The sequence below is a fragment of the Podarcis erhardii genome (genome assembly GCF_964252035.2).
Source record: "Podarcis erhardii genome assembly, chromosome: 9".
NCBI lineage: Eukaryota > Metazoa > Chordata > Lepidosauria > Squamata > Lacertidae > Podarcis > Podarcis erhardii.
Window position 1 is genome coordinate 43,589,181 of NC_138512.1, and position 24,650 is coordinate 43,613,830.

The 24,650-nt window shown below is 42.0% G+C and overlaps 1 protein-coding gene across 9 annotated transcripts in view; it reads left to right on the plus strand.

Annotated features, from left to right (window-relative positions):
• The first annotated feature begins 457 nt into the window (after window positions 1–457).
• Window positions 458–24,650, plus strand: part of LOC309349831 (uncharacterized protein) — a 129,765-nt gene continuing 105,572 nt past the window's right edge. For 4 of the 9 annotated variants that reach the window (XR_014160195.1, XR_014160196.1, XR_014160197.1 and 1 more), the window contains exons 1-2: window positions 458–620; window positions 14,966–15,129. Coding sequence is in view for 1 of the 9 variants with exons in the window: in XM_081876166.1 (XP_081732292.1) it covers window position 620 (1 nt within the window). In the remaining 8 variants the exon portion in view is untranslated. Of the gene's footprint in view, window positions 621–5,390; window positions 5,440–7,474; window positions 7,566–14,965; window positions 15,130–24,650 lie in introns of all 9 variants that reach the window. The other 5 variants (XM_081876168.1, XM_081876170.1, XM_081876171.1 and 2 more) reach the window with 5 other exon arrangements.

Consider the following 24,650-nt stretch of genomic DNA (forward strand, 5'->3'; position numbering starts at 1 on the left):
TGTTCTCTTCAAAAGGCAATGGTGCCCACCTGAGAGGTGTCAAAACAGAGTTTCAGGGAGTTCCGGCTGAAAAAAGTCATACCCTTTAACAGACGTGGCTACCCCCAGAGAATGCTGGGAAGTTTGTTAAGAATGCTGAGAGTTGTTAGGAGACCCCTATTTCCATCACAGAGCTACAATCCTGAGAATTCTCCGAGAAGAGGGTTTTATTGTTAGAACAGTTATGGGAACTGTAGCTCCCTGGGGGGAATAGTGGTCCCCTAAGTGCTCCCCACTTCCTTAACAAACCACAGTTCCCAGCATTGTTTTTTTTGGGGGGAGCCATTACTGTTTAAAGGGATATGAGACTGCTTTAAATGCAAATGGGGCCTAAGTCACATCATCATAGTGGATCATAATGACCAAGGTCATAATCACTGTGATTGTGATGACCAGGGCTGATGGGAGCAGTACTAAGGAGGGCACCAAGATGGACCCCTGGACTGCGAGACAGTGACTTCATGGTCAAGTGGACATCTGAAACAGGGTCTCTAACCACTGCCCAGCATTACATTATGTTCAGATCCCAATTAATGACAGGAAAGTAACAACAAAAAGCAAGGCAAGACTGTGTGAATCCAGTGAGTATTCCACATTTGGGATTTGCTTCCGTATTGGAATTGGGTGTAGGATGTCTTGAGCAGGTGTCCTGTTATAGCCTGGGCCAAAATAAATAATACAGCAGCACTGTGGACTAGGGATATAAAAAGGCCTTGGGGTTTTTTTGTTGCATCCTGTACTCATCGCATGCAGCATTGTTTCCATTCTGCTGCAGGTCATCTTCTGCCCAGAACTACCTTCTTTGTCTCACCATCAACTGTGGTGAAATTTTGTAACTTGGATAAATAATTATGTAAATTATATCACCATTATGTTATTGCTCTTCATTCCTTTCAATGCAAATATAATTCAATGCAAATGGAAGCAAGGGGAGTATAGTCAATTACATATGGTCTGCAAAATGAAAGCAACAATCACAGTGAATACTGAACATATTTGCAGGATTGATTTCTATTCCAGACATAGGGAAAAATAAGCAAACACTGGCAATTTCTGCTCCTGTTTGCATTTTTGTCAGAATTCTGCAACATCCACACTGTGGACATAGTTGTCTACAGTGGTACCTTGGGTTACATATGCTTCAGGTTACATACACTTCAGGTTACAGACTCCGCTAACCCAGAAATAGTACCTTGGGTTAAGAACTTTGCTTCAGGATGAGAACAGAAATTGTGCTCCGGCAGCGCAGCAGCAGCGGGAAGCCCCATTAGCTAAAGTGGTGCTTCAGGTTAAGAACAGTTTCAGGTTAAGAACAGACCTCCAGAACAAATTAAGTACTTAACCCGAGGTACCACTGTATTTGTAATGTAAATATCACTTTCATATATGAAATTTTACAATGGAACCCTCTTACAGGATATTCCATTATCAATTTGCCCTCTCCTCAGTTCCATCTCCCATAGACACACAGTGTTCTGTGGCTACTACTGAGCATGTGCAGCCATATATTTGTATGCATATATGATCCCCATATACATATACTTTATTAAATTTTAAACATACACAACTTGAACACTTAACCCTCCCTTCATGTTACATCGTTAAAAGAAAATACAAAGAACAAAGACCAGCTCATTGTGACCACAGTCAAATCCTGTACATGCTTGTGGAGATCATGCTCTCTGAATAAACTTATACCAAATGAATTTAAAATTATATTTCTTTTTCTGTTCATGAGCAACTCTTAATTTTTGTGTTAACTTTTCAAGCAAAGCTATCTGTACTCCTCATTGGCCTTTATGTGTGGGTGTAGGCATACATTTCACACACACACACACACACTTTTGCAACCCTTGGTGTTCTCTTGAGCTGGCTGATACCTCCCTCTTTCCCCCAAACATGCTCATTTTATCTCTAACCATGATGACACACACCATCTGAACTCACTATTAGAGGGCCTGATGATTCCAGTTTTCAAATTTATTTTCTCCTTCCTTACTCTTCCATATCCGTCTTTGGCTAATTACTGCTAAAACCTCCAAGCAAGAAATTATTGTGTTATAGCTATCATAACAACATCCAGGTTTGCTAAATTAAATCTACATTTGCAGCATTTGAGTGACATACAATAGGTCCTTTAGAAATAACAAATATACACAGAGGTCATTAAAAAAAACACCCACCCACATTAGGTTATGAATAAAACAGCTTACTCTAAATGTTTTTGGCAAAGAACAGGGGTGGGGAAGTTGGTCCTGAAAATACCATTAACGTTAATTATTTTAAAATCAACACTGTACTCCAGTTTCAGGCTTACGTCCAGTTTCAGCTGTGTATCTCAGATAACCCAGCTCACAAACACAAATGGCCCGCCTAAAATGTCTTTTCCCCACATCCTTGCTCTTTCCATTTAAGTTTTTTAAATAGGTGAAGGAAACACAGATCCAGGGGGGTGGGGGGAAGCCCACTAAGGAATTTTATTTATTATGATTGGAAGGCTGAGGTTGGCCCTGTAAGGATCACTTTATATTTTATTTTGATTGGTGAGATGGGAGGAGGAGATATTTGTCCTGCCAACCACAATTCTTAAATGCTTCTCTTGCACATGGGAGCCATGACCTTTTGCAACAGACAGAATGCCACAATACAAAGTGTTAATGCCTGGTGGGATTTTATTTTTATAGAAGCCAAACGAGTCACTAATTTTCTTTTGCTGTCAGATTTCTTCCTTTGTTGGCCTAACATTGCAAAAGCACAGTTGTATCCCACACCATGTTTTGCACATAGCTGGCTGCTTATTTCTTTCTACAGTCTTCCCTTCCCTTTGGAGATTGGGGAACAACTCAATTTATTAGGAACCTATTTGGAAGTGCTCCTTAGGGAGCACCTCAGTTCATTGCAAGGCTGCCTCCTTTCATTTTTATTATTTATTTATTTATTTATTTATTTATTTATTTATTTATTTATACCCCCCTTTCCTTCAAGAAAGTGAAGGCAATGTACATGGCTCCTTGTTCCTCATTTTTATCCTCTCTACATTTCTGTAAGGTCAGTTAGGTTAAGAGGTAGTGACTGGCCAAAGGTCTTCCAGTGAGCTTCTGGGCTGAGCTTCTTGAACCCAAGTCTTTCCATTCCTAATATGACATTCTAATGCAGAAATAGCCAGTTGCCGTTGGGCCCTAACTCCCATCCCCCCCCCGCCAGCATAGTGAATGACCAGCATAGTCAATGACCAAGTATGATGGAAATTGTAGTCCAGCAAATGGAGGGCACCACGTTGACTATCCATGCTCTAACAAAGACATCACATTAGTTCTTTTATCCAAGGTTATTGCAGAATAGTGGACTTAAAAAGCAATGGCCTTCTTCTTATTTGGGCAGTATTTTTATACTTGTGTATTTGTTTGGTCTCCTTAACCTTCTGTACGTGAGCCTTTCTGATGATCCAGCAGAGCTTCAAAAATAACATTATTTATTTACTTATTACATTTATATTCTGCCTTTTCCTCTAATGAACTCAAGGCAGCATACATGGTTCTATCCCCTCACCTTTATTCTCATGACAACCCTGTGAGATAAGTTACAATGACCGTCAGTGGCTGGCACAAAGTCAGCCAGTGGGCATTGTGTGTTGAGTAGGGAACTGAACCTTGGTCTCCCTAGTCCTAGTCCAACACTATGACCACCATGCCACAAACACACACTATATATACATCAATGACCTTCCCCTTCAACAGTGACTTAGCAGTCTATACTAATGCTGAATCAAAGGTGCTACAGACCCTCAAATTCAGATGTAGCCTAGTTTGAGAGGGGAGGAGATGTTAGACCCCTATGAGCAAGAAGACTGTGTGACATGCCTCTGCTCTGGAACTAGTGACTTTGACCACCCAAGTGGGCAGCCTGAATCTGTCAATGAGTAAGCAAGCTGAATGCCCTGAGGCTTCTTTCATCCTGTGTGATCCCTCACTTACTATGACAGATGACACACCCAAAGGCTGTTGAGTAGAGTAGGAATGCTAGGCCAGGCCCATTCAGTTCATTCCATTCTCCATGGAGGTGTGGGGCTTAGGATGTCACCAAGGACAGCACCAGGATGTGAAGCCCCTGTTGGTTGGTTTATTATTTTTATTTACATACTGTCCTTCATCCCACATAATCCCAGGGCAGTGCACATGACAGAATAAAAACAATTTGCTTGCCCAATGTCAGTATGTAACCACTAAATAGCAAATGGCAAAATATCTCTGTTCATGGCATCCTTGATCTTTCATAGACCTCTTTGAAATGTCTGAGGAGAAAATATGTGCTTTAAGCTGTCATCTATAAAACATCAGTGAGGGACACAGCCTTATTTCTAGAGGAAGGGAATTCCACAAGTAGGGGATCACCACAGAGAAGGCTCTATTCCATACACCCCAATAAGAGGCAACCCTCATTTATGGGATTGTGAGAAGCGATCTGCAAGGAAGGCCCAGGTCCTGAGATAAGTGGACAGGTGCTCTTGCATGTAGTTCAGTTCTGAGTCTTTAGTGTGTAACTAACACTTTGGGCTCACTAGCAAATAGGCAGCTTGTGCATTTCCAGCTAGATCAGTGTAATATAATTTGTTTTTGCTGCACTGTTCACAGTTTTCAACAGTCTTCAAGAGTAGCCCCATGTATAGCACATTACGGAAATCTAATCAGGAGATCACCAGGGTATGGATCACTGTTTGTTTCTTCATTTTATTGAAGCAACTTTTCTCCTGCCTTGAAGCTTCCTGTGGTTTTACAAATCCTGATTCCAGCCTTTGTCATCCAAATCCATCAACCTCCATCCTGCCATCTGTCCCCAGTGCCCAAAAACAGTGTGTCCAGTTGGAACCTGTCATTGTTCACTCACTTGTTCATACCCCACTAAAATGACTTGGAACCCAACTTTTGTTGGGTATCGGATGGTGTGTTAGGTCAAATCTATCTATATGGTTAGGGAATGGGAAGTGAGGTTGGTTCATTGCATGGCCATAATGGCATTGCGACTTGCAGGATGTTCAAGGCTCCAGTGAATTCAGCAGATCCTAGGATTATTGGAACCAGAGCCAATCCAACATCTATGTAGCATCAACTGACGGTGTAGGTGATGTGTGTCCCCTTTCAAATGTGCTGCTGCAAATAAGAGTGGAGAAGAGGGAATCCCTATGTCCTATGGACCTTTTATGTCTACAGAGTTCCGAGGACTGTGCTGACCAAAGCATATGGAATATGTTTTGAAGGATGTTTGGACAAGATGCCTTTAGTGACTCATTCCTCTTTGGGTGTGCTCACCTCTTTCCTGTTATCATCACTTTCCATTTGCTTGCCCCTCCATAGGGAACTGAACAGTGACAGAAGCCAGGAGAAGGAGCTAGATTCAGACTTGGTATGCTTAGGACAGACTTAGTGAAATTAATGGAATTTATGTTCCGTCATAGCCTGGTTAGATTTCTAATCTAAGGCTGTGCAAGCACACATTTGAAGTACATTTCCCCCCTCAAAGGATTCTGGGCACTGTAGTTTGTTAATGGTTGCTTATAATTCTTTGAAGGGAGAAATGTGTTTTGAATGTGCTTTAAGGTTATACTGCACACCCAGCCTTGGTCTGGATCCAGCCTTATATATTCAAAGTATTTAGCTACTTTCCAAGGCTCTTTCTGTTATATACGTACCTGAAGCTCAACCTGTTTCTCAAACTGGCATCTGGATGGAGTTACAGTGCCGGCAAAGGCATATGCAGTATAGAAATGTAGACATAAGAATTCCATTTTTATTGGCCATATGCTTATAATTCTTTGAGTGCTGCAGAACATATGTTGCATCTTACTCCTGCCTATTTTAAGAGATTCTTTGCTATGGGATAATAAATAGAACTGGCACAACAAATGAGATTGCTAATGACATGCCAACATTTTTATAGCACAAATATTTGAGTCTAGGGTTGCCAGAAAAGTGTGATAAAGAGAATGTTGTGCATTGGCTGGATTTCCAAAAGAGGGAAGGGGAGTTGCTGATGAAAGCGTTTCTCTTCCACGTACTCACTTTGAAGAGCCCATTTACCATTGCCTTGTACGAAGTTGTCTCTAGCTGTTGTGTGTGGGCAAGGAGTCTATAGCTTAGGTAGCAAGTTATCTTGCCCAACTTGAGATTCAGAAATTGTCTTTTCCCAATCTATACACTTCTTAAATCTGATGTGAACTCTGATATCAGGCAGCAGAAGGAGAGGATGTTTGGGAAAGCAGGTTATGAAAGAACACTCTGCACACCACGTCCAAAGATATCCACTCCCACCCCACCTTATTCCAGGAAGATAAAGTAAGTCTGATAGATCCCTTATACTCTCCTAGGCCTTTTTGTCACCCAGCCTCTCCTACTTCCCACCCAACCACTCCTTCCTGCCCAACACCTGCTTCTCCTTCCTGCCCAACACCTGCTTCTCCTTCCTGCCCAATGTCCTGCCCCATGACAGCCCTGGATTACTCTGGGTAGCCCAATCCATCTTGCAGTGATCCAGGGCTGCTTCCGGACTGCAGCAAAGCCTGCATTCCCCGCACCCCATAATTTGGCCCAATTCAGTTTGGGATTCAGGATTCAGCTGAATCTAGTACACATCCCATTTTAAAACGAATCTTAATAGTATTGGAGGTGGGGAGAGGAAAAAATTGTCCCCTGGAAAACTAAACATTTATCAAGAAGACATTCTCTTAGGTAGCTAAATCTTTCCGTGCAGCTTTTGCCCTTTAGAGGATATTGAGCGCCAACGCCCATCAAACCAAGACAGCATGGCTAATGGCCAGCAATGATGGAAGCTGCAATCCTGCAATATCTGGAGGGCCACAGGTTATCCACCCCGCTATAAAATGACCATGGAGATTATGACTGTGGTATGGAGAAAGCAGCTCAACTTGTTAACGGCAACACTAAATTGACATGTTTGTGTGTCAGAATCGGGCCAGGATTAAATGCGTATATGTCAGATTACTTTTGAAAGTCCGAATTGGAGCGGCTTTCTCAATACAAATGAGAAAATTTAGAGATTGTATTTTGAACTAATTTCTCCCCACCCCCATTACGTTTCTAAGATATACTCTCATCACTTCTGGCCTCTTGATTTAAAGTAATTGAGTTTTGGCAATTTGACTTGGACACTGGGCATTTGGCCTGTTCACATGGCTTATCCACTTGAGGTTAGCACAGTAGGTTATTTTGTTGCTTGATGCCTGAGCGTCAGGGGTGGCCAAACATTCTTGACATGTTGGCTGCGCAGTGATTTACAGCTTGAGGCTCCGGCTGCAATCATGCCAGCGAGGCTGCTGTTCTCTCTCGCTGACACATTGCACTTCTTGAAGCCACAGGCTCTTTCCCTGGCCACCCTACTCAGCCTCATTATAGTTATTATCCTACATTTCCTTTTGGCACAGAGTGCTGCATTATTTCTCCTTGGCACAAGGCTCCCCTCTTGACTCTTCCCCAGAGGACCTAGCAGAACTGGACAGGAATAAATACAAGCAGGTGATTATGGCAAAATGTTCTCTCTGTGCATGTGTTTGTGTGGGATTGTGAAGACGTTTAATCTGCCTCCATCTCCTAGACTTGTCTTGAAGCACATTTCAGAATGAAGTTTAAAATACTGATGAAAGCCAAACAAAAATATATCAGCCTGATATTGTTTGTTATTCATTGGTTCATATTTCTGAGGCACCCCACCCCAAAACCTCAGGGTGGATAACCATAAGTTAAGATGATATATAAAAAGCCTCCAGTTACTAAAGTTAATACTTGCTCTTTGGATGTTAAATTGTACAAAGTATTCAGTATTTGAACTGCAACCCTCTATTTCAGGAGCAACCAGAATGGTGCTCTGCAGATGTTGCTGGACTACAACATCCATGTTTTTGGCCAAGCCTATGGGAATTGTAGTCCAAAGTATTTGGAAGTCAACACATTTGATATCCTCCTCTCTATTTTACGTAACTTGTGTTCAAAACCGTGCTGGTCTGTTGAAACCTTGACCTCCGCAAGAGGGGAATTTGCCCCATTGGCACAGATTGTTGCGAGAGGGGTTGTAAAAGTTCTGAAAACTAGATTTGCATAGTAGGTGACAGCTTGCCAGGCTAATAAAAGAAAACTATTTGCAAGGCAAGGAGCAGGGCACAAACCACCACTGTCAGGGAGAGGCAAACGGGAAAAGATTCAAGAACAGAAACCAGCACTTATAGAGAGCCTAAAGAGATCATTAGCAGCCTGTCGTCTGACAGCGAGTCTGACACAGGGAGGGAAGAGGATGAGCCTGGAAAGAGTCATTCTGTACACAGAGGAAGTCAGGGGCGGGGTTTCCGCAGACTTGCATGCTGGGTAAAGAAAAGGGGAAAAAAGTAGACACGGCAACTGTGCCATAAGGGTCGGACGTAAATTGAAACGCTGGAGATGTACTTTTGAACTTTGTCAATAAATCAAATAGATTGGAACTGGCCGTGAGCCTGGAGTTTTATCTATGCCAGCTTGACAGCATAAAGCTTCTGACAACCACCACCAATTATTTGAGAACTAAGGATGGGGAAAGATATTGACGGTTCGCATTTTAAGGCAATGCAGCCAAATTTGCACTCCCCTCCCCAATACCTGAAATGAAATGCAGCCACCTGAATTTTGCACATCTCTGAATTTTGCACTGCACTACTCCAAGCAGAAATGTATATCAATATGCAAATATGAGGGAACAGAATGAACAAAAATGCCCAATGCTAAGGAAAATTGCTTGCAAAACTGTCTATATTGGCGAGGAAATTAAAAGTGCATGAGTTTTCATTTTTTAAAGAAAAAATGCAAACTGAAATGGGGTAAACTGAACTTAAGAATGAGAAACTGAGAGAAACTCAATTTGTTTCTCTCCATCCCTAGTGAGAACTGACTTTCCTATTTACTAAGTGACTTTACACTTGGGGGTAAAATGAGTTTGTACAATGAGCACTTCCAATCCATGATTGAAAAGGTAAAGGGACCCCTGACTATTAGGTCCAGTTGCGGACGACTCTGGGGTTGCGGCGCTCATCTCGCTTTATTGGCTGAGGGAGCTGGCGTACAGCTTCCGGGTCATGTGGCCAGCATGACTAAGCCGCTTCTGGCGAATCAGAGCAGGGCACGGAAACGCCGTTTACCTCTCCGCCGGAGCGGTACCTATTTATCTGCTTGCACTTTTGACATACTTTTGAACTGCTAGGTTGGCAGGAGCAGGGACTGAGCAACGGGAGCTCACCCCATCGCGGGGATTTGAACCGCCGACCTTCTGATCGGCAAGTCCTAGGCTCTGTGGTTTAACCCACAGCACCACCCGCATCCCTCTAATCCATGATTAGGCATTTGCTAATGTGGGGAAAGGGAAATGTGATTTGGGTAGCGCTTGACCCCAACCCTACAGAGCTCTCTGTGACCAGAGCAGCTGGAATGTGCTGCTGTGATCATTTGAATTGATTATGAGCTTGTCCTTATACAGCCCCCATACTGTATTTTACATGATCCAAGGCATGCTCTTGGCCAGAAGGAGCTTAGTGCTGTTTGTGTATGGGATCTTCACAATGTGTGTTGGTCGTAGCATCGTGCTGTGCCAAACATTTAATCTGCACACCCACCCACCTTTCTCCATTAATTAATGAGAAAAGAAGACCTATAGCTCCTTGGCAGAACATAAACTTGGGGTGCAAAAGGGTCAACTTTCAATCCCTGGCACCTCTACGTATGGCTGGGGGAGATCTCTGTCTGGAATCCTGGGGCTCCTGCCAGTCAGTGTCAGTAGGACTGAGGCAAATGGAGCAATGGTCTGACAGTATAAGGCAACTTCCTTCATTAAGAAATTATCAGAGGGGAGATCAAATTTTAGTGAAATTCTCATGAGTGGGGCACAGGGCTTGTGTTGTTGCTTATCCTACTTTCAAGGTATCCAAGTATTGTTAGCAAGCATCCTTTGAATTATTTTATAGTGGTACCACGGGTTACATATGCTTCAGGTTACAGACTCCGCTAACCCAGAAATAGTGCTTAAGGTTAAGAACTTTGCTTCAGGATGAGAACAGAAATTGTGCGCCACAGCGCGGCAGCAGCAGGAGGCCCCATTAGTTAAAGTGGTGCTTCAGGTTAAGAACAGTTTCAGGTTAAGAGCGGACCTCCGGAACGAATTAAGTACTTAACCCGAGGTACCACTGTACATCTAATCTCTTTAATGCTCTACACTCTGCACCCTTCTCAGCTACCTGTGCTTCTTGAAAGCCCCATGGCATCCTTAGATGGGCTTTCCTGTAAGCTTGGGAAAGTGGGGGTGCTTCTTACTATCTATATATCTGGCAGCTGTTTGTTGTTTTTATTTTTAATGTTAAATCTTTTAATTTTTTAAATTTTTTTTAGAGGCATCAGTGTTGGATTATTATTATTTTTTAAAGAAATAACAGGAGGAACTTCCCTTAAAAACAAAATCAGTGAACCTATGATCAGTAACTGGTTTCCCATGGTTCAACTGAAGCTGAGGGGAAGCTCAGGATGTGCAAACAGCTGGGAAGACACGGAAGTGTTGGGTGAAATGCTTAATGGAAAGGGAAGGGGAAACAAACTACCCATGTCTGCCTTGTAACAACAAGGTAAACTCCATCCCAAAGCACTCTGAGAATGAGGTAGAAAGCTGGAAGCTCCTTTCACAGGGTAGGAATTATTATTATTTTTGAGAAATTTGAGAACAGGTTTCAGAACAGCATGAACTGCTGAGAGGGGCAAGCAGAACTAAAACCTATATTCTGCTAACTCTGCTTAAAATCTTGTGAAATGCAGTGAAGACTTGCTTTGCTTACCCTTTATCCTTTTGTTAGTTTGTTTAAAATAAAAATGCTAGCATCAATGATACAGGGAGGCACACAATGGAGAATTGGGGGGAGCTGCTCAACATGTGTACAAGATGTAAAATATTGATTCTGAGACAACTCCCTTCAGAAGTTTGTATCTTAAAAGTGAATTAAGGGAGAGTGAACTGATTTAGAAAAACAAACAAGGCAAATGTGCTGTTCTAAAATGTTTCCAGACCAAATCCAAGCCTTTCCCAAATGTTTTTGCATGAATTCAGGCTTGTTTCTTTATTTTGTTTTGTTCCATCCTCTGTTTGGTTGTCTTGTGCTTCTCTGGTGGTCTCATGTTGGTGGCATGAGACAATATTATATTTGCCACCAGGTCTGTCTCTGTCTCATACATGCTCCTACTGGAGATATTTATGGACTCTTTCCCTCCTTTGTTTCAACAAAATACCAGAGAGGTTGCAGTGAACTCTTCCCATGTATTTAAACATCACCAAAAAGTATTGTCCAATATGAGATATATGAGATCCAGAAATAGTCTGTCTCTCATTGTATGGATTGGAAAAAAATTAATGAAAAAAATTAACTATTTGACTGAAGTAACTATAGACTTGCGTTTCATGCAAGTTTTGGTACAATCCAGAGTTGGGGATCATGTCACCCAGATACTGTTGCACTCTAACTCCCATCAGCCCCAGCCAGCATGATGGGTGGTACAGTGAAACATCTGGAGGCCCACAAGTTCTCCACCCCTACTAAAATCTCAGCTGAATTTCATTTTTTCCTAATACCTTTAAGGTGAATTTTCTGGACTTGGGGTCCCTGTGGAACTAGAAGCAATCTGTCAATCCCCTGGCAGCATATGACATCAGGTCACTGAAAATTCAAAGGAAGATTATTCTTTTGCAGTCCTGGCTCTTTCTTTGCATACAAGGCTTGAAACACTACAGCAGGGATAGGGAACCTCTGAACTGTGGGCCATATCTGGCCCACTAGGGGTTCAGATTTGGTCATTTCCCCCAAACCATGCCCACTTGCCCCACACCAGATGTCACATGTGATTTCAGGTGTGTGGCAAGTTGAGATGCAGCTGCCAATGCATAGGAAGCCTTAAAATGCATGCCCATTGGCAAGGGAAAGCAGAATTTGGCTCAATCATGCAGCCACTGAGAGCTGAAGCCTGCTGGATCAGGTGTGCTAGCAAGTTCTCCATTCTCACTCAATCAATGCTTGCAGAAATCAGGCTTCATCTGTACCATCTATTAGCTGATGAGCAGTAAAGTCAAAGCATAAGGCATTCTAAATCACCACACAGGGCTCTTTGCAAACCCTGCATGATGTCCTGACTTTGTAACCTCAAAGTGCCAAATCACCTGACAACATTATGATAGAGGTGACTGACAGGTGCCCCCATCTGTCCAATTTGGCCAATAAGGCTAGATCTGATACAAATCAGGCCCACAGAGCCAAAAAAGTTCCCCACTCCTGCTCTACACTATAGAGCAAATGCTATGGTTGACAAGTTGCTCAGAGTGCGGTCATTGTTCTTGTTAGAAGATTTATTATTCATTCTTTAACATAAGTTTCCAAGGAGGGTCACAACAATTTAAAATACAACACTGAAACAGCTATAAAACTCACTGGGTGACCTTAGGCTAGTTACTGCTTTTCAGCCTCTTCACAAGCTTAAATGTGGAGTCGGAGTACCATGTAAACTGTATTGAGGTCCTTGAAGAAAAGGTAGAATATAAATGCAACAAACAAGAACAAAATAAATGCCCTCTCTAACACTGTGGAGCTCAGATATCTCCCTGGCATACTGGGGAACTTCAGGCTCTGAAGCAAGAAGGACAATGGCTAGAGTGCAGGTGGCAAAAATTCCTGAATGAATCTGAGTGAACATGAGTACGAGCACATCTTTGTGTCTTCCATGTAGCGGTGGTGATAGCAAATAAGGCTTCTTTCTCCACTACCATAGCAACCTCAAGTACCAGATATCTTCCTTCACATTGACCTGCCCATGTTCTAAGAGCAGCAGATGAGGCCCTCCTGGTAGTCCCTCCACAGGTGAGATCTAGGAAAAAGAATCTTCCATCACAGCCTATTGCCAGCTTCAGAGAATGCTGAGCACATCACCGCCTTGGTATTTCCTCTTGGAATGAACGGTGGTATATAACAAACTAAATAAATAAAATCAGTTGAGGGCAGGCTTAAAAGCTAATTTGTAGATCCCCAAATGGTAAAGAGCATGTTCAAAAAAGGTCACGACCAAAATAGCTTTCCAGAGATGGGATGCTTTAGATTTTCCTGGTTCAGCAAAAAGGCTTGGCCATAGCTATGCTGTCAAAGAGGAGGTATGCAGCCCTGTTAGAACCATGTCACATTGTGACAAGAGGCATGCAATGGCAATTTTTCATCTCTCAACTTAAAACACAGAAACAAACAAGCAAACAAACAACTGCTGCTACTAAGAGAAACATTTTTGATGGCTAATGAATAAAGACTGAGATATACAGGTCCCACGAGGTCTTTAAATTTGTAACAGAAATACCAGAAAGACAGTAAACAAAGCTATAACAATAAAGGAATAGCAGTCTATGAGTTACAGCTAGTGAAAACAGAATGGATTTATAGGAGACAAATTTATTGTTAGGAATTATACTTGGAGGAAGGTCTGGCTTTGATGCAAAGCCAGAAGTCACCAATAAGATGCTTCAGATCCCTTGATGTGGGTACCTGGGCTGCAGATTGCAGAGCATTGTGTGGTTTCAGACCAATAGTTTTAAGGGGTCAAAACAGAGTATGAGTAACGGGCAAGGGTGGAAGAGAGATTCTTATCTATAAAATTAAATCACAGGCAGAAAAATAGAATAGTCTCAAATCTATATAACAAATAAACTCTAGTATGTTTTCTCATTTGAAAAAAAAGAGAGAGCATGCCTTAGAAAGGCTCCCTTGAACTTTCCATTGCTTAAGGAAGGAGGGAAGAAATAACATAGCCTCTCAAAATGATATGTTAAAAGGGGGGGGGGGTTTTCAATCATCTTCTTTGTGTGTGGCCTACTTTTTACTGAGGTAACAAACCAGTATCTGGGGTGTATCTGCAGACTGCAGGTGGAGACTCTCATAGTTTAGAAGTTTCTCCATACAAATAGAGGGAAAAATTCTTCCACATAGAGAACTAGCATGTCAGGAACAAGGCAAACCTGGGGTGGGCAGAAGGTGATCAGTATCTGTGTGATCTGCAGTAGATCGCCAAGGATTTCTGTCTCCCTATTTAGGAAATCCTTTTTGACATGATTATGAACTTGGTTTTTGTACTGGGGGAAAATCATGGCACCTAGTTCCTTCACTCTTCCATCGCCACCGCTATGTTTCAACCAGCCTCAGCTTTGTTCTAGTAAAAAGCAAGAAAATCTCTCAAGTCTGCTGTCCATCCAATACCCCTTTCCTTTTGCACCAAGTTTCCATCTAGTCTCCAGCTAGATGGCTAGTAGACAAATTCAGAAAAGGAGCTATCACAGAGTTCTAGAGAACACTAGTTCTTCAGTTATGACTGTGGAGGAGCCAGGAGCAGATTCCAGCATCTATGGGACTGAACTTTGGCCCAGTAGTCGGGACCTCACTTGCAAGCTACTAGAACCCCTGGAATTAGATAGTCCTAAGCCATACAACACCAACAACAAAAACCCTACATTGGACACACACTCCTCAAGAACTTCTATGCTCTCCATGGGAAACTTCATGACCTTCTAGCCTCTGCCACCAGAGATGCTAGGAAACCCACTTTGAAAGAATGGGATGGCAACAAGGACTCCAAGCAAAGGGGCTATCCCTTTAAAAATGTCCAAGTGTGGGGCAGACCCTGGATTAGTAGTAGGGACAACAGGGATGTAAGCTCTGGTTCTGCAAAACAGTAGTAGGAACATCAGTATGGGTGGTGAAATTGCACTCTAGCCTCCCCCACAATGCAAGCTCAGCTATAGGAAAGATTTAGCATAAGAACAGAAAAGCCTGGAAGATCAGGCTGGATCTGTCCTGCCCAGTAAGGATTTACCTCGGCTTTAAATCTCTGTATAGCGACTTCCTGGGAGGTGGGGCTTATCTGGGAATCTGCTTTCAAAGGGTTTTAAGGACAGTGACGAGGAGAAGGTGGGCCCACATACAGGATCTTGTCCAAGGCCTCCCCCAAACCTGGAGTCAACAGTGGTTGCTACTAGATCATGCTGTAGCTCAGCTTCCAGGTATGCCTTGAGTTTGCCAAGGCTTAATTGATTACACTGAGAATGGTGGGTTGTCACATCATACTGTCATGTCATTGTTAAATACTACTCCGTAGTTCATGGCTTTTATATATGGCTGGAGATCAAAGGCACTGGTATTTTCTCCAGATCCCTTAAGTCCGGTGAACTTAAACATAGTGAGGCTGCAGCCTTAAGAGCACTAAACTAGAAAGCAAGCCCAGCTGATCCCACTGGGACTTAACTTCTGAGTAAACAGGGTTGCACTGTGACATAACTAATAGTGAGCAATTTAACATACAATTTAGCATATGACAAGTCAAGTCAGTCTGTGGCAAAGTTTTATGAGAATATTATAGATTGCTGAAATCAAAACACACTTGTAATAGAAGACAGGCCTTCTACAACCGTAAGTACCAAAGTATGGGCACACTTTTTCCACAGTAATCTTACTCCATACAGGTCATTTGTCAACATTTTTGTGTGCTGCATAATGGCATTGCACAGCATGGTTGCCTTTTGAGATAAATTCAGCTGCTGTACTCTCCCCTTGACCCTTTGGATGAAATGTACAATAACTTGATTCAGAATGATTTGACTGAGCAACAGAAGACCCCACCTTCTTGACACAAGTGTTAATGTGATAGATCTGGTAGTTGCTGGTTTTTCTTAGTCATTTGATATTTCCACTTTTTGTTGAAGCATAAGAGAGCATAAGACATAAATGTAAATTCTTTTGCTTCAATAAGCCCAAACTTCCAAACCTCAAAACCTGGGCTTTTGCCTTAGCTCAAGTTTCATTAGTATTAATTATTTTCATGAACATATTTTCAGCACTCAAACTCAGTACGTTGTGATAAAGTTTTGGCATTGATTTGACTTTTTTTAAAAAAAGAAAAAGGCTTTACACAGATTGGTTAGTCACACCTAAAATGGGTGCACAGTAAGAAACTGTAAATAAACACAGCATCATCATTTATTTATTTATTTATTTATTAGGTTTTAGATTTGTAAGCCATTGGATGTATGGATTTGATTGAGAGTCTCTTTTATAGGCTTCCAGGTATTGGATCAAAATGCTTTGGTAAAAAATAAGCCCACTGAATCTAGTGAAATAAGTTAAATTCAAAAGTTCACACACACTGAACTAGTTTTTTTTATTTAAAAAAAGTATGTGTGCTTACCAGCCAAAAAAATCAAAAGATAAGAACAGGGGAATGGGAGCTGGCTAGCAGGCCATATCTTTAGCTCTCCTACCTCCTATGGGTCAAATTTGACTTGTCAGTCACCTGGCATCACAATGATGTTGGCTAATGCTGGTTGGGACTTCAAAACATCACACAAAGCTTGCAAAGAACTATGCACAGTGCTTCGATGAGCCACTGATCACCAGGCTTGAAGTAAATGCCCACCTGCTGGTGGGCAGCAACTTCAAGCCTGCATTCCGCTTGAACTGACTTCCCCACAGGGAAGTCGATTGCATAGCCAATCCTCCAGGCTTAAAGTCACCACTCAGCAACCAGCTTTCTGCGAGGATGTGGGAGGATTTAAGTCACACAACCGTGTCTCTACCTGCCTCATCCCTGATGCCACATATGAGGTCATGGGCTAAGCTGGGATACATGCCAGGTCAAATTTTAGTCACTAGAATATTAAATCAATAGCTAGATAAGGGCCAGAAGGAAGCTATGTAGTGTGAGCTCTTCTCACTACTGATGCTGGTTACTATTATCTATGGAACCATATTTGTTTTTGCTCTACTAAGATAGACTTTAGAGTTCTGCAGATGTTAAATGCACACAAAAAAAGCAAGCTGAGGAGGGGGCTGCAGTGCATTGGTGGGCCCACCCCAATTTTGTTCCACTCCTGTCATGTCTGAAATAACTCTTGTAAATATGACAGGTTGCTTCAGACCTTGAAGTGAATAAGGTCAGTTGAGATGGATCCTGCTTTGACTACTGTATATCCAGTTTTCTAATTTTTATGGTCAATTGCCTTTTTACCACAACCCACAGGAGAGATATTTCATCATCAAATTGCCAGTTCAAAAGCAGATGAAATTTTGCTACTGTTTATTGTTATGTTTATATTCTCATAGTAATTAATTACCGCATTAAAAACATTGTTATATATTTGCTGGCCCTGGGGCCTAGCAGTTGATGGTGCAGGATATACATTTTACATAAATAAATGCGTCTTGGTCAGCCTTAATTTGTATATTTCAACCAAAGACCACATTATGGAATGTTGATGGATTTTGGTGTCTCTGCTGGACTACATTCCTCAGGTTTTGCACAAGACAGTTGTCTGGTTATATATTGCTGGAAAAGGATTAAAATAGTCTACAGGGTAGAAGGAAGCCCATAAAATGACTTCTCCTCAAATCTACCATAAAGGCTTTGCTTTAACCCTGCTTTGTGTTTTGAAATCCATGAAAATTGTTAAAACCATGACAAATCGCAAACTTTGTAGGTGCTCTTCATTAAAAGCGCCATGAAGCAGTGCTAAGTGAATGAATTAACAAAAGACAATCCAGCAAGTTGCCCTTTCACCTTTTGACACTGCATATCCAGGTCACAAGGTGGTGTAGACTGAGGGTCAGACATTGTGATAATGTAAATTAGTAGCAGTGCTTTGATGTGAAAGGTGATGGCGAAATTTGCCCTTGCTGAATCACAGGGTACATCAAATACATAACATGAAAAAGTTAAAAGTATTATAAATATTATATATAATATAAATATTTTTATTTAACAATACCCATGTTTCAGTTGCTACTAATCTATAATGAGCATTTCCAGGTGTTTGTTTGTTTTTTAATTTTCACCTCTTTTAAATGAAGCTAGCATCTCTGCCTAAATATGCCAGCATTATCCCCACTTTCAGCCTTCCTATATTTTATCTCAAGTCTGGAGGAGAGTGTGTTGGCATACATTGCCCAAATGGGACCAGGCACGCTGAGGACGGAGGGACTGGCATGCTTGGGGGAACACCAATAAGTACAAGAGAAGCAGGAAAATTGCTTGTCAGGTGACAACCAGCCCAATGAGAACTGGGCATGCATTGAGTCAGCAGGATAACTGGGAGATAGGGAAATGAAATATGCCAATGAAGAAGAGGGTGTGGCTGAGGCAGTCCAGGAGGGAGCCTAGGGCCATAGCCCAGCTGAGAGAGAAGCCAAGTGGGGCAGAGGAAGCCTCTCGGGCACCTAGGGGAGTGTGCCCAGGGGCGAGGCGAACCGCCCATAGGGGTAGGGCACAGTGCCCATAGGGACGGAACAGGGCATGGCATCCTGTGCCATTGCTATGGACCCTGTGCGTGCCATCCCGTCCTGTGCCCTCCCTATGGGCGCCGTAGCGTCCCTATTGATGCTGCGTGCCCTGTGCTATCTCTATGGGTGCTGCGTGCACCTATGGGTGCATACGGGATGGGGTGCGTGGCGTCCATAGGGATGGGGTGAGCAGCAGGGCCTCAGCCATCCTACAACTTGGGGGGAGGCAGTGGGCAGACAGTGCGGAGCCTGCAGGCACTGAGATGTGTGGCTCATGCACGCTGCAGGTGACGAGTGCCGCCTGCCATTTTACCCCCCCCCCATCAGGGTGACACCCAAGGCGGACCGCATCCCGCGCACCCCTCTTCCCACGCCCCTGAAGCCAAGAAGGTAGGGTGGTGATGGAAAGGAGGAGAGTCGAAGAGGACAGCTCTACTTCTGTGTCTCTTCCTGTCCTGTCCTTCACTCCATTTATCTCCTCTTTCCTCCTCTGACAGAAATGATCAGAAGATTGAGAAAGAGATACATACATATATTGAAGGTGCAGAGAAAACCACTTACAGTCTGGATAGGTCATTTCTTGGTTTTCAGTGTTTCCAGGGTTGGAATTGAGAGCTGTCCATATACAGTACATCAGTAGAGAAATCCACAATTTTAACATAGCTGTAGGGCTGATAACAACTGTGTCCAACACAACTCTGAAGGTAGGAGCAAAAAAAAGTTGGGCAAGTTCCTGCTCTTTCAAACTTGAGTCTTATTTAGTGTGGGTCACTCTAAAAAACAAACAGGCCCTGTCCTGCTAACACAAATTCTGAAGGAAATGCTGTTTACTGTCTCCATTTTGCAGGTTGGAAGGGGCTGTGGCTGAGGGCTTTGTGGCAAACTGCAATATTCAATGTAAATTACACTGCTGAACAGGTTGAGTGGTTCACAAGAGCCCTGCAGTGTCATCCAACAATATTTAGACCCCTATTGCACTTATGCTGAGAATAGCCTACAGTAACCTTTCAACATAGTTTATTGTTAATATTGCAGATCAGGCTGATGCTAGTTTCAGTTTCCAATACCTACCCGACCTCTCAGTTCTCAACAGTTCTCAAATTGCATGCAAAAGCCGAATGCTCCATAGACTTTCATTCAGAGTGGGTTGACTTTTAAACGATGTGTTCTAAAACCAAGCAAAATGAAGCAAGAGCAGGGACTCCTGTCAGTCTGATGATAACTTGTTTCCCCAGCCCTCTCAGCCATAGATTCAGGTGACACACATGCACATTCACCTGGGGTGCTACAGTGCATTTTGTTGCAGGCTCCCCTTCAGCTATCTCTATTTAAATCAATTATTTCAGTGGTTTCTTACACATGTTTTATGCAATTGCTGACTCTAATCAAGATTTTAAACCCTCTATTGTTTCCAAGTGTGTTTGTTTTGCTTTTGGCAGGGTGATGCTCAGACTTGAAGGAATTTCTGAGCATCTCTCAGCTACCCTTGGTGCAGAGGATGACCATTCTTGGGGAACAGTACCAGTCTGAGAGCCACATGCATGCACCAATGTTGTGAGTCAGAGTATAAAAAGAACTCTCATAAAACAGGCATACTTTTTTCTCCCCCTCCCCAAGGCAAAGTCCAATACAATGGAGAACAAAGTGAATTGTTTCAAGCATCTGTATCTTTCCCCCTTCTCATGTATGGTTTGAACTTTCATCCCTAAAACATCTATGCTCGGCTTGTGTAATAGGATTTTGGTGGCAGTTGGCTGTGCATAACTGAGGGTAGAGTTTGGCCCAAAGTACATGGGAAAACAAAGAAAAGTATGTTGTATATTTTCTTGGGTTTTGCTGAACATTTTTACAAAGCCCAGCAGAGTCTCATTAAGTTTCTCTTATCCCTACTAAGGAGGGAACAATACCTGTTCCCCTCCTTGTGGCAGCAGACAACAGAGTTTAAGCTGAAAGCAAAAGTATACAGCCAGTGTGGTGTAGTAGTGTGGTGTAGAGTGCTGGACTAGGACTTGGAGAAACTTGGGTTCAAATCCCCACTTAGCCATGTTTGAACTTGACATAGTCAGTACCTTTCTCACACTAAGAAAACATGGTTTTTGTGCAGAAAAATGAAGAAGGGAGAGAACCAAGTATGCCACTTTGAGCTCCATGGAGAGAAGCCAGGATAAAAGTGTACTATACAGAAATAAACAACTCAGGATTGGAGGTGTATTGAATGTAAAATAACTTCAAGGCTATACAAAAAAACCAGAGGACCTGGGTATGGTGTATTCATCCTGATTTGCTTGTGCAAAGCTTACACAGTAAGATTATATCTGGTCTTTATTTAGCATTCATTCTGATTTGTTTGCGGGGTAGTCATATGACAATGAACATTCCTCCTGCATTCACCCTCATTTGTTTGCAGGATGTTTATACATCTTCCCATTAGTCATTCACTCATCCCACACTTTTCAATGCATTCCCCCATCACTTTTCAAATCACAAATAGTCCAGTTCTTTTTAAAGTGGATTTGTTATGCTCGGGCAACGGGTCCCTTTATTCCGCTTTAATTGCCGAAACCTACAATTAACAGTATGCGTTTGAATCCCTTCCACAAAACAGAGCAGTCCCAAGAAATGTTTGGAAGAAATAAGGTATGGGCATAACTGAAATGTCACCTTTCTGTAATACTTCAGTTTTATACCTCTCCATGATCTCCCTCCCCTCCCCATTGGACTCACAGTCTTATATTTTTTTCTGCATGTCCAAAGCTTCAGCAACTGAATATGGGTCTTAAACTGAAAACATTTTGAGGGAGTGGTTAGTGTTTCCTTTATTTCCAAAGGATCATATTTTCTACCCCTTATGCATGTCATAGTATAGCCTTATGCCAACAAAGCCTTGCATAAGACACAAATTGGTCCAAACCTCAAATTATGGTCTTTGATGCCCCAAACTGCTGGCTCTTTTTGTGCTGTAGCAAGCAGCCATACTTTTGTTCCGAAGCTAAAAAATAAGTAGTAGTCTTTGACCATGTACCATGGAGTGGCTCTGCCTAATGATGAGTTGATTTTTTTTGTGTTGGATTGAACAAGATCCTACTAACCTGAGGTGCAGAATTACAGTCATAAAAGGTGTGGATTGGGACTGTGGCATGGGGCAGAAGGGGTTTAACATTTGCACTGATTGCACTTCTTATTCAGAATACCCACCCACCCCACCCCAGTTGCTATTTGATTGGATTGGGGGGCCTCCATTTGCACCTGTTGGTGAGATAAGCCTGTGGCTCTTGTGGAGTAGGAAGACATTTCTGAACTGAAATCTTCCTAAGGGAAGGAGAAGTGGGAAAGTTTTGGAGAATAGAAGTCTCCCCAGGAAGCCCACCTGGTGCTCACATTGCTGTCTTTTTGGCATATGGGCTGGATCTAGGCACATCAAAGAAGCATTTCAGTTTAAAGCGTTGTAAATTTAAACAGGGAAAACAGGTAGAGAAAAACGGGACTCCACGCCGCCATCTGGTGGCACAATATAATATCACACATACAATGAATGTAAATCACTTTTTCTTTACCAGTCTAGCTGACTCCCCGGTTAATACCTTTCTGTTATTCCAAGTCTTAAGATCTGATCCAAACCCCTTTGGTGTAGTTGGTGGTAATCTGGTGGTTGTTTTCGTTCTGTGCTGTATGTAGTCTTTTATTGTGCTGGCTTTTCTAATTTGAGTCTTTATGCTGGCCGCCTCAAGTCAATTGCGGTTTTTGTTGCCGTATGATTTTTATTGCTATATTTTTATTCTCTTTATTTATATGGCGCCTAGAACAATTATTTTATGAGACATCTCATAAATATAAATAATGTGCTTGGAAGAAGCGAGTTGTGTTATGCACTGCCTCGTCTGAGATATGTTATGATGCCTTTTTCTTGGTGACCCTTTAAAACAGCTGCTACTCTAGCAGCTGCTCTAAGAGTAGTGGAGCACATTTCCCACCAGCCTCTCAAACAGATGTAACAGAGAACAAGGCTGTATAGAAGCTGGAATGTCGACATATGGATCTTTCCTCATTGTCAGGCACCAGCTCTGTTCAGGTCAGCTATCCATGTAGAATCAGTGTAGGTGAGGGGGGTTGGGACTGTCTGCTGTCTCCACCTCTGCATTTTGGACAGAGCTTGGGCATGCTCAACAAGGGATGGGTGAACCTGCCAATTTTGATTTCTCTCAGTTTCTCATTCTCCCAATCTTCAGTTCAGTTCTCCACATTTCGACATCCGTTTAAGGCTTTTTAAAAGTCCTCATGAAAACTCACCAGCATTTTAGTGAAAATTTCTCCAGATATGCACATTTTGATATATACCGGTAATTTTTCTTAATACACATAATTTTGCAAAGCAGTTGTGTCCAATGTGCTGCTGTTTGGTGTATTATTTCTACTAATTTAAGCATTTTATGCATACTTTGCCTTGCAAAAAAGTGGAGAAGCATGATAATAATGGTTGTGTTTCAGTTTTTGTATTGTTTTAGAGAATGTGAATTGGTAGATTGGTTTTTAAATGTGAATGGAATCAACTTTGTTCCCCAGCTTTACACACAAGCAGATTAGGGATGGAGCCATGACACTAACCGTCCTTGCACCAGTGTTACTGCCATGTTCTGGGAGGGGTAAGGTGGTGGAGAGATGAGGTTTGAGCAGACACACTGGTGAAAGTGGCAGATTGGCTCTGCCAGTGCATCCATGCAGCCTGAACTTGCAGCTGCCTCCCACCTCCATGGTACATGGCAGCAACATTGATGCCAGAAGGGTTTTGCTTTGGCTCTAGCACACCATATGACTTTTGAGCTGTATGTGCATTCAGAAGTTATGAGGACTGCACGGAGACTGAGTATGAGGAGTGCAATCCCAATGCTCCATGCATTGATTATACACATATTTGAAAAAGATGCCTGCTTCCCCCCCCCAAATAATATTTATTCAAGTTTTAAAAGGTTACAAAAAGGAACACCGAATACAAAAACAAAACATATCCAAGAAAAAAATAATAAAAAAATAAAAAAGCAAAAACAGCTAAAAAGAAAAAAATACAATCAAAAAACGACAAAAGAACAAGTTAAACCTTGATATAACTCCCTTTCTTAACTTATCTCCTTGACCTCCTCACACCTCCCCTCTTTGTATTCTAATTCAAATAGATATTTCAGCAAATCCTTCATCTTTATTTTTATCTTTATAACTTATCTTAATATACTGTAATTTTCCATTCTCTCTCTCTCTCTCTCTCTCTCTTTTTTAATAATTTTTATTAACTGGCCAATCACATCAAATTAAATCACATCATATAAATTCCAAATTACAAAGCCAAATTTTTAAATTTTGTTGGGGGAACCCATACTTCAAGATCCAAAGGGGGATTCAGATCATCTTCTTATTACTGCGTTAATGTCCAAATCAGTCCCAATCAGTCCAAACAAAGTTCATAATTCTATCCAGTCTTATCTTGGTGTTGCCACATCATATCTTTTTCGTATAATTTCTCTTTTTCCTTTATGATCTCTTCTGTTAGTCTCCTTAAGCCGATAGCAAGTGTTATATTCCTGTGTGGATTTCCCGTTCCTCCACTAAGTCCAAATGGTTTCCATATATCTCCTTCATAGATAACGTCACTCTTTCCATCGTAAATTTTGGCATTTGTCGCTCTTAAGTCCCACCGAGAAGTTGATTCACGATATGTAAACAACTCTATTTCTCTCTTTCTCCTCCCAGACCCAAGAGCTCCCACAATGCCTCACAAAATGGCGACGGCATTTTTTCCTGACTGCGTCACTCCAAAACTCTTAGCTTTCCAGCTTCATCTTGAAACATTGCTTTGGATCGAAAGTTTATCTCCACACAGCCTTAAATCCATTCTCTCATTCGCCTATTAGCCATCCACTTTTACTTTATTTAATCTTATTTCTCCTTAAAACTTATATATCTGAAATTATTCTCTTAAGACGTTTCCCCTAGGGTCACAAAGATTCCATTCCACGATTTTCTCATCTCTCATTAAAAGAATTTTTTTTTTTTAAATATCACAATATATACACTTTAAATTCCCAATTTTTCTTTCACCATCTCCCCTCCCCGGTCTCGGCCCCTGCCAACAGTTCTCCAAAAGTCCATCAACCCGGAGATCTTAAGTTCGAGGCTCTTAACTCTCTTTCATGTCCCCTCTGCCGATCTTTTTGATAGTCTTTGGTGTTAAAGAACAAATCTCGGGGGAGCTCCAACCCAACGG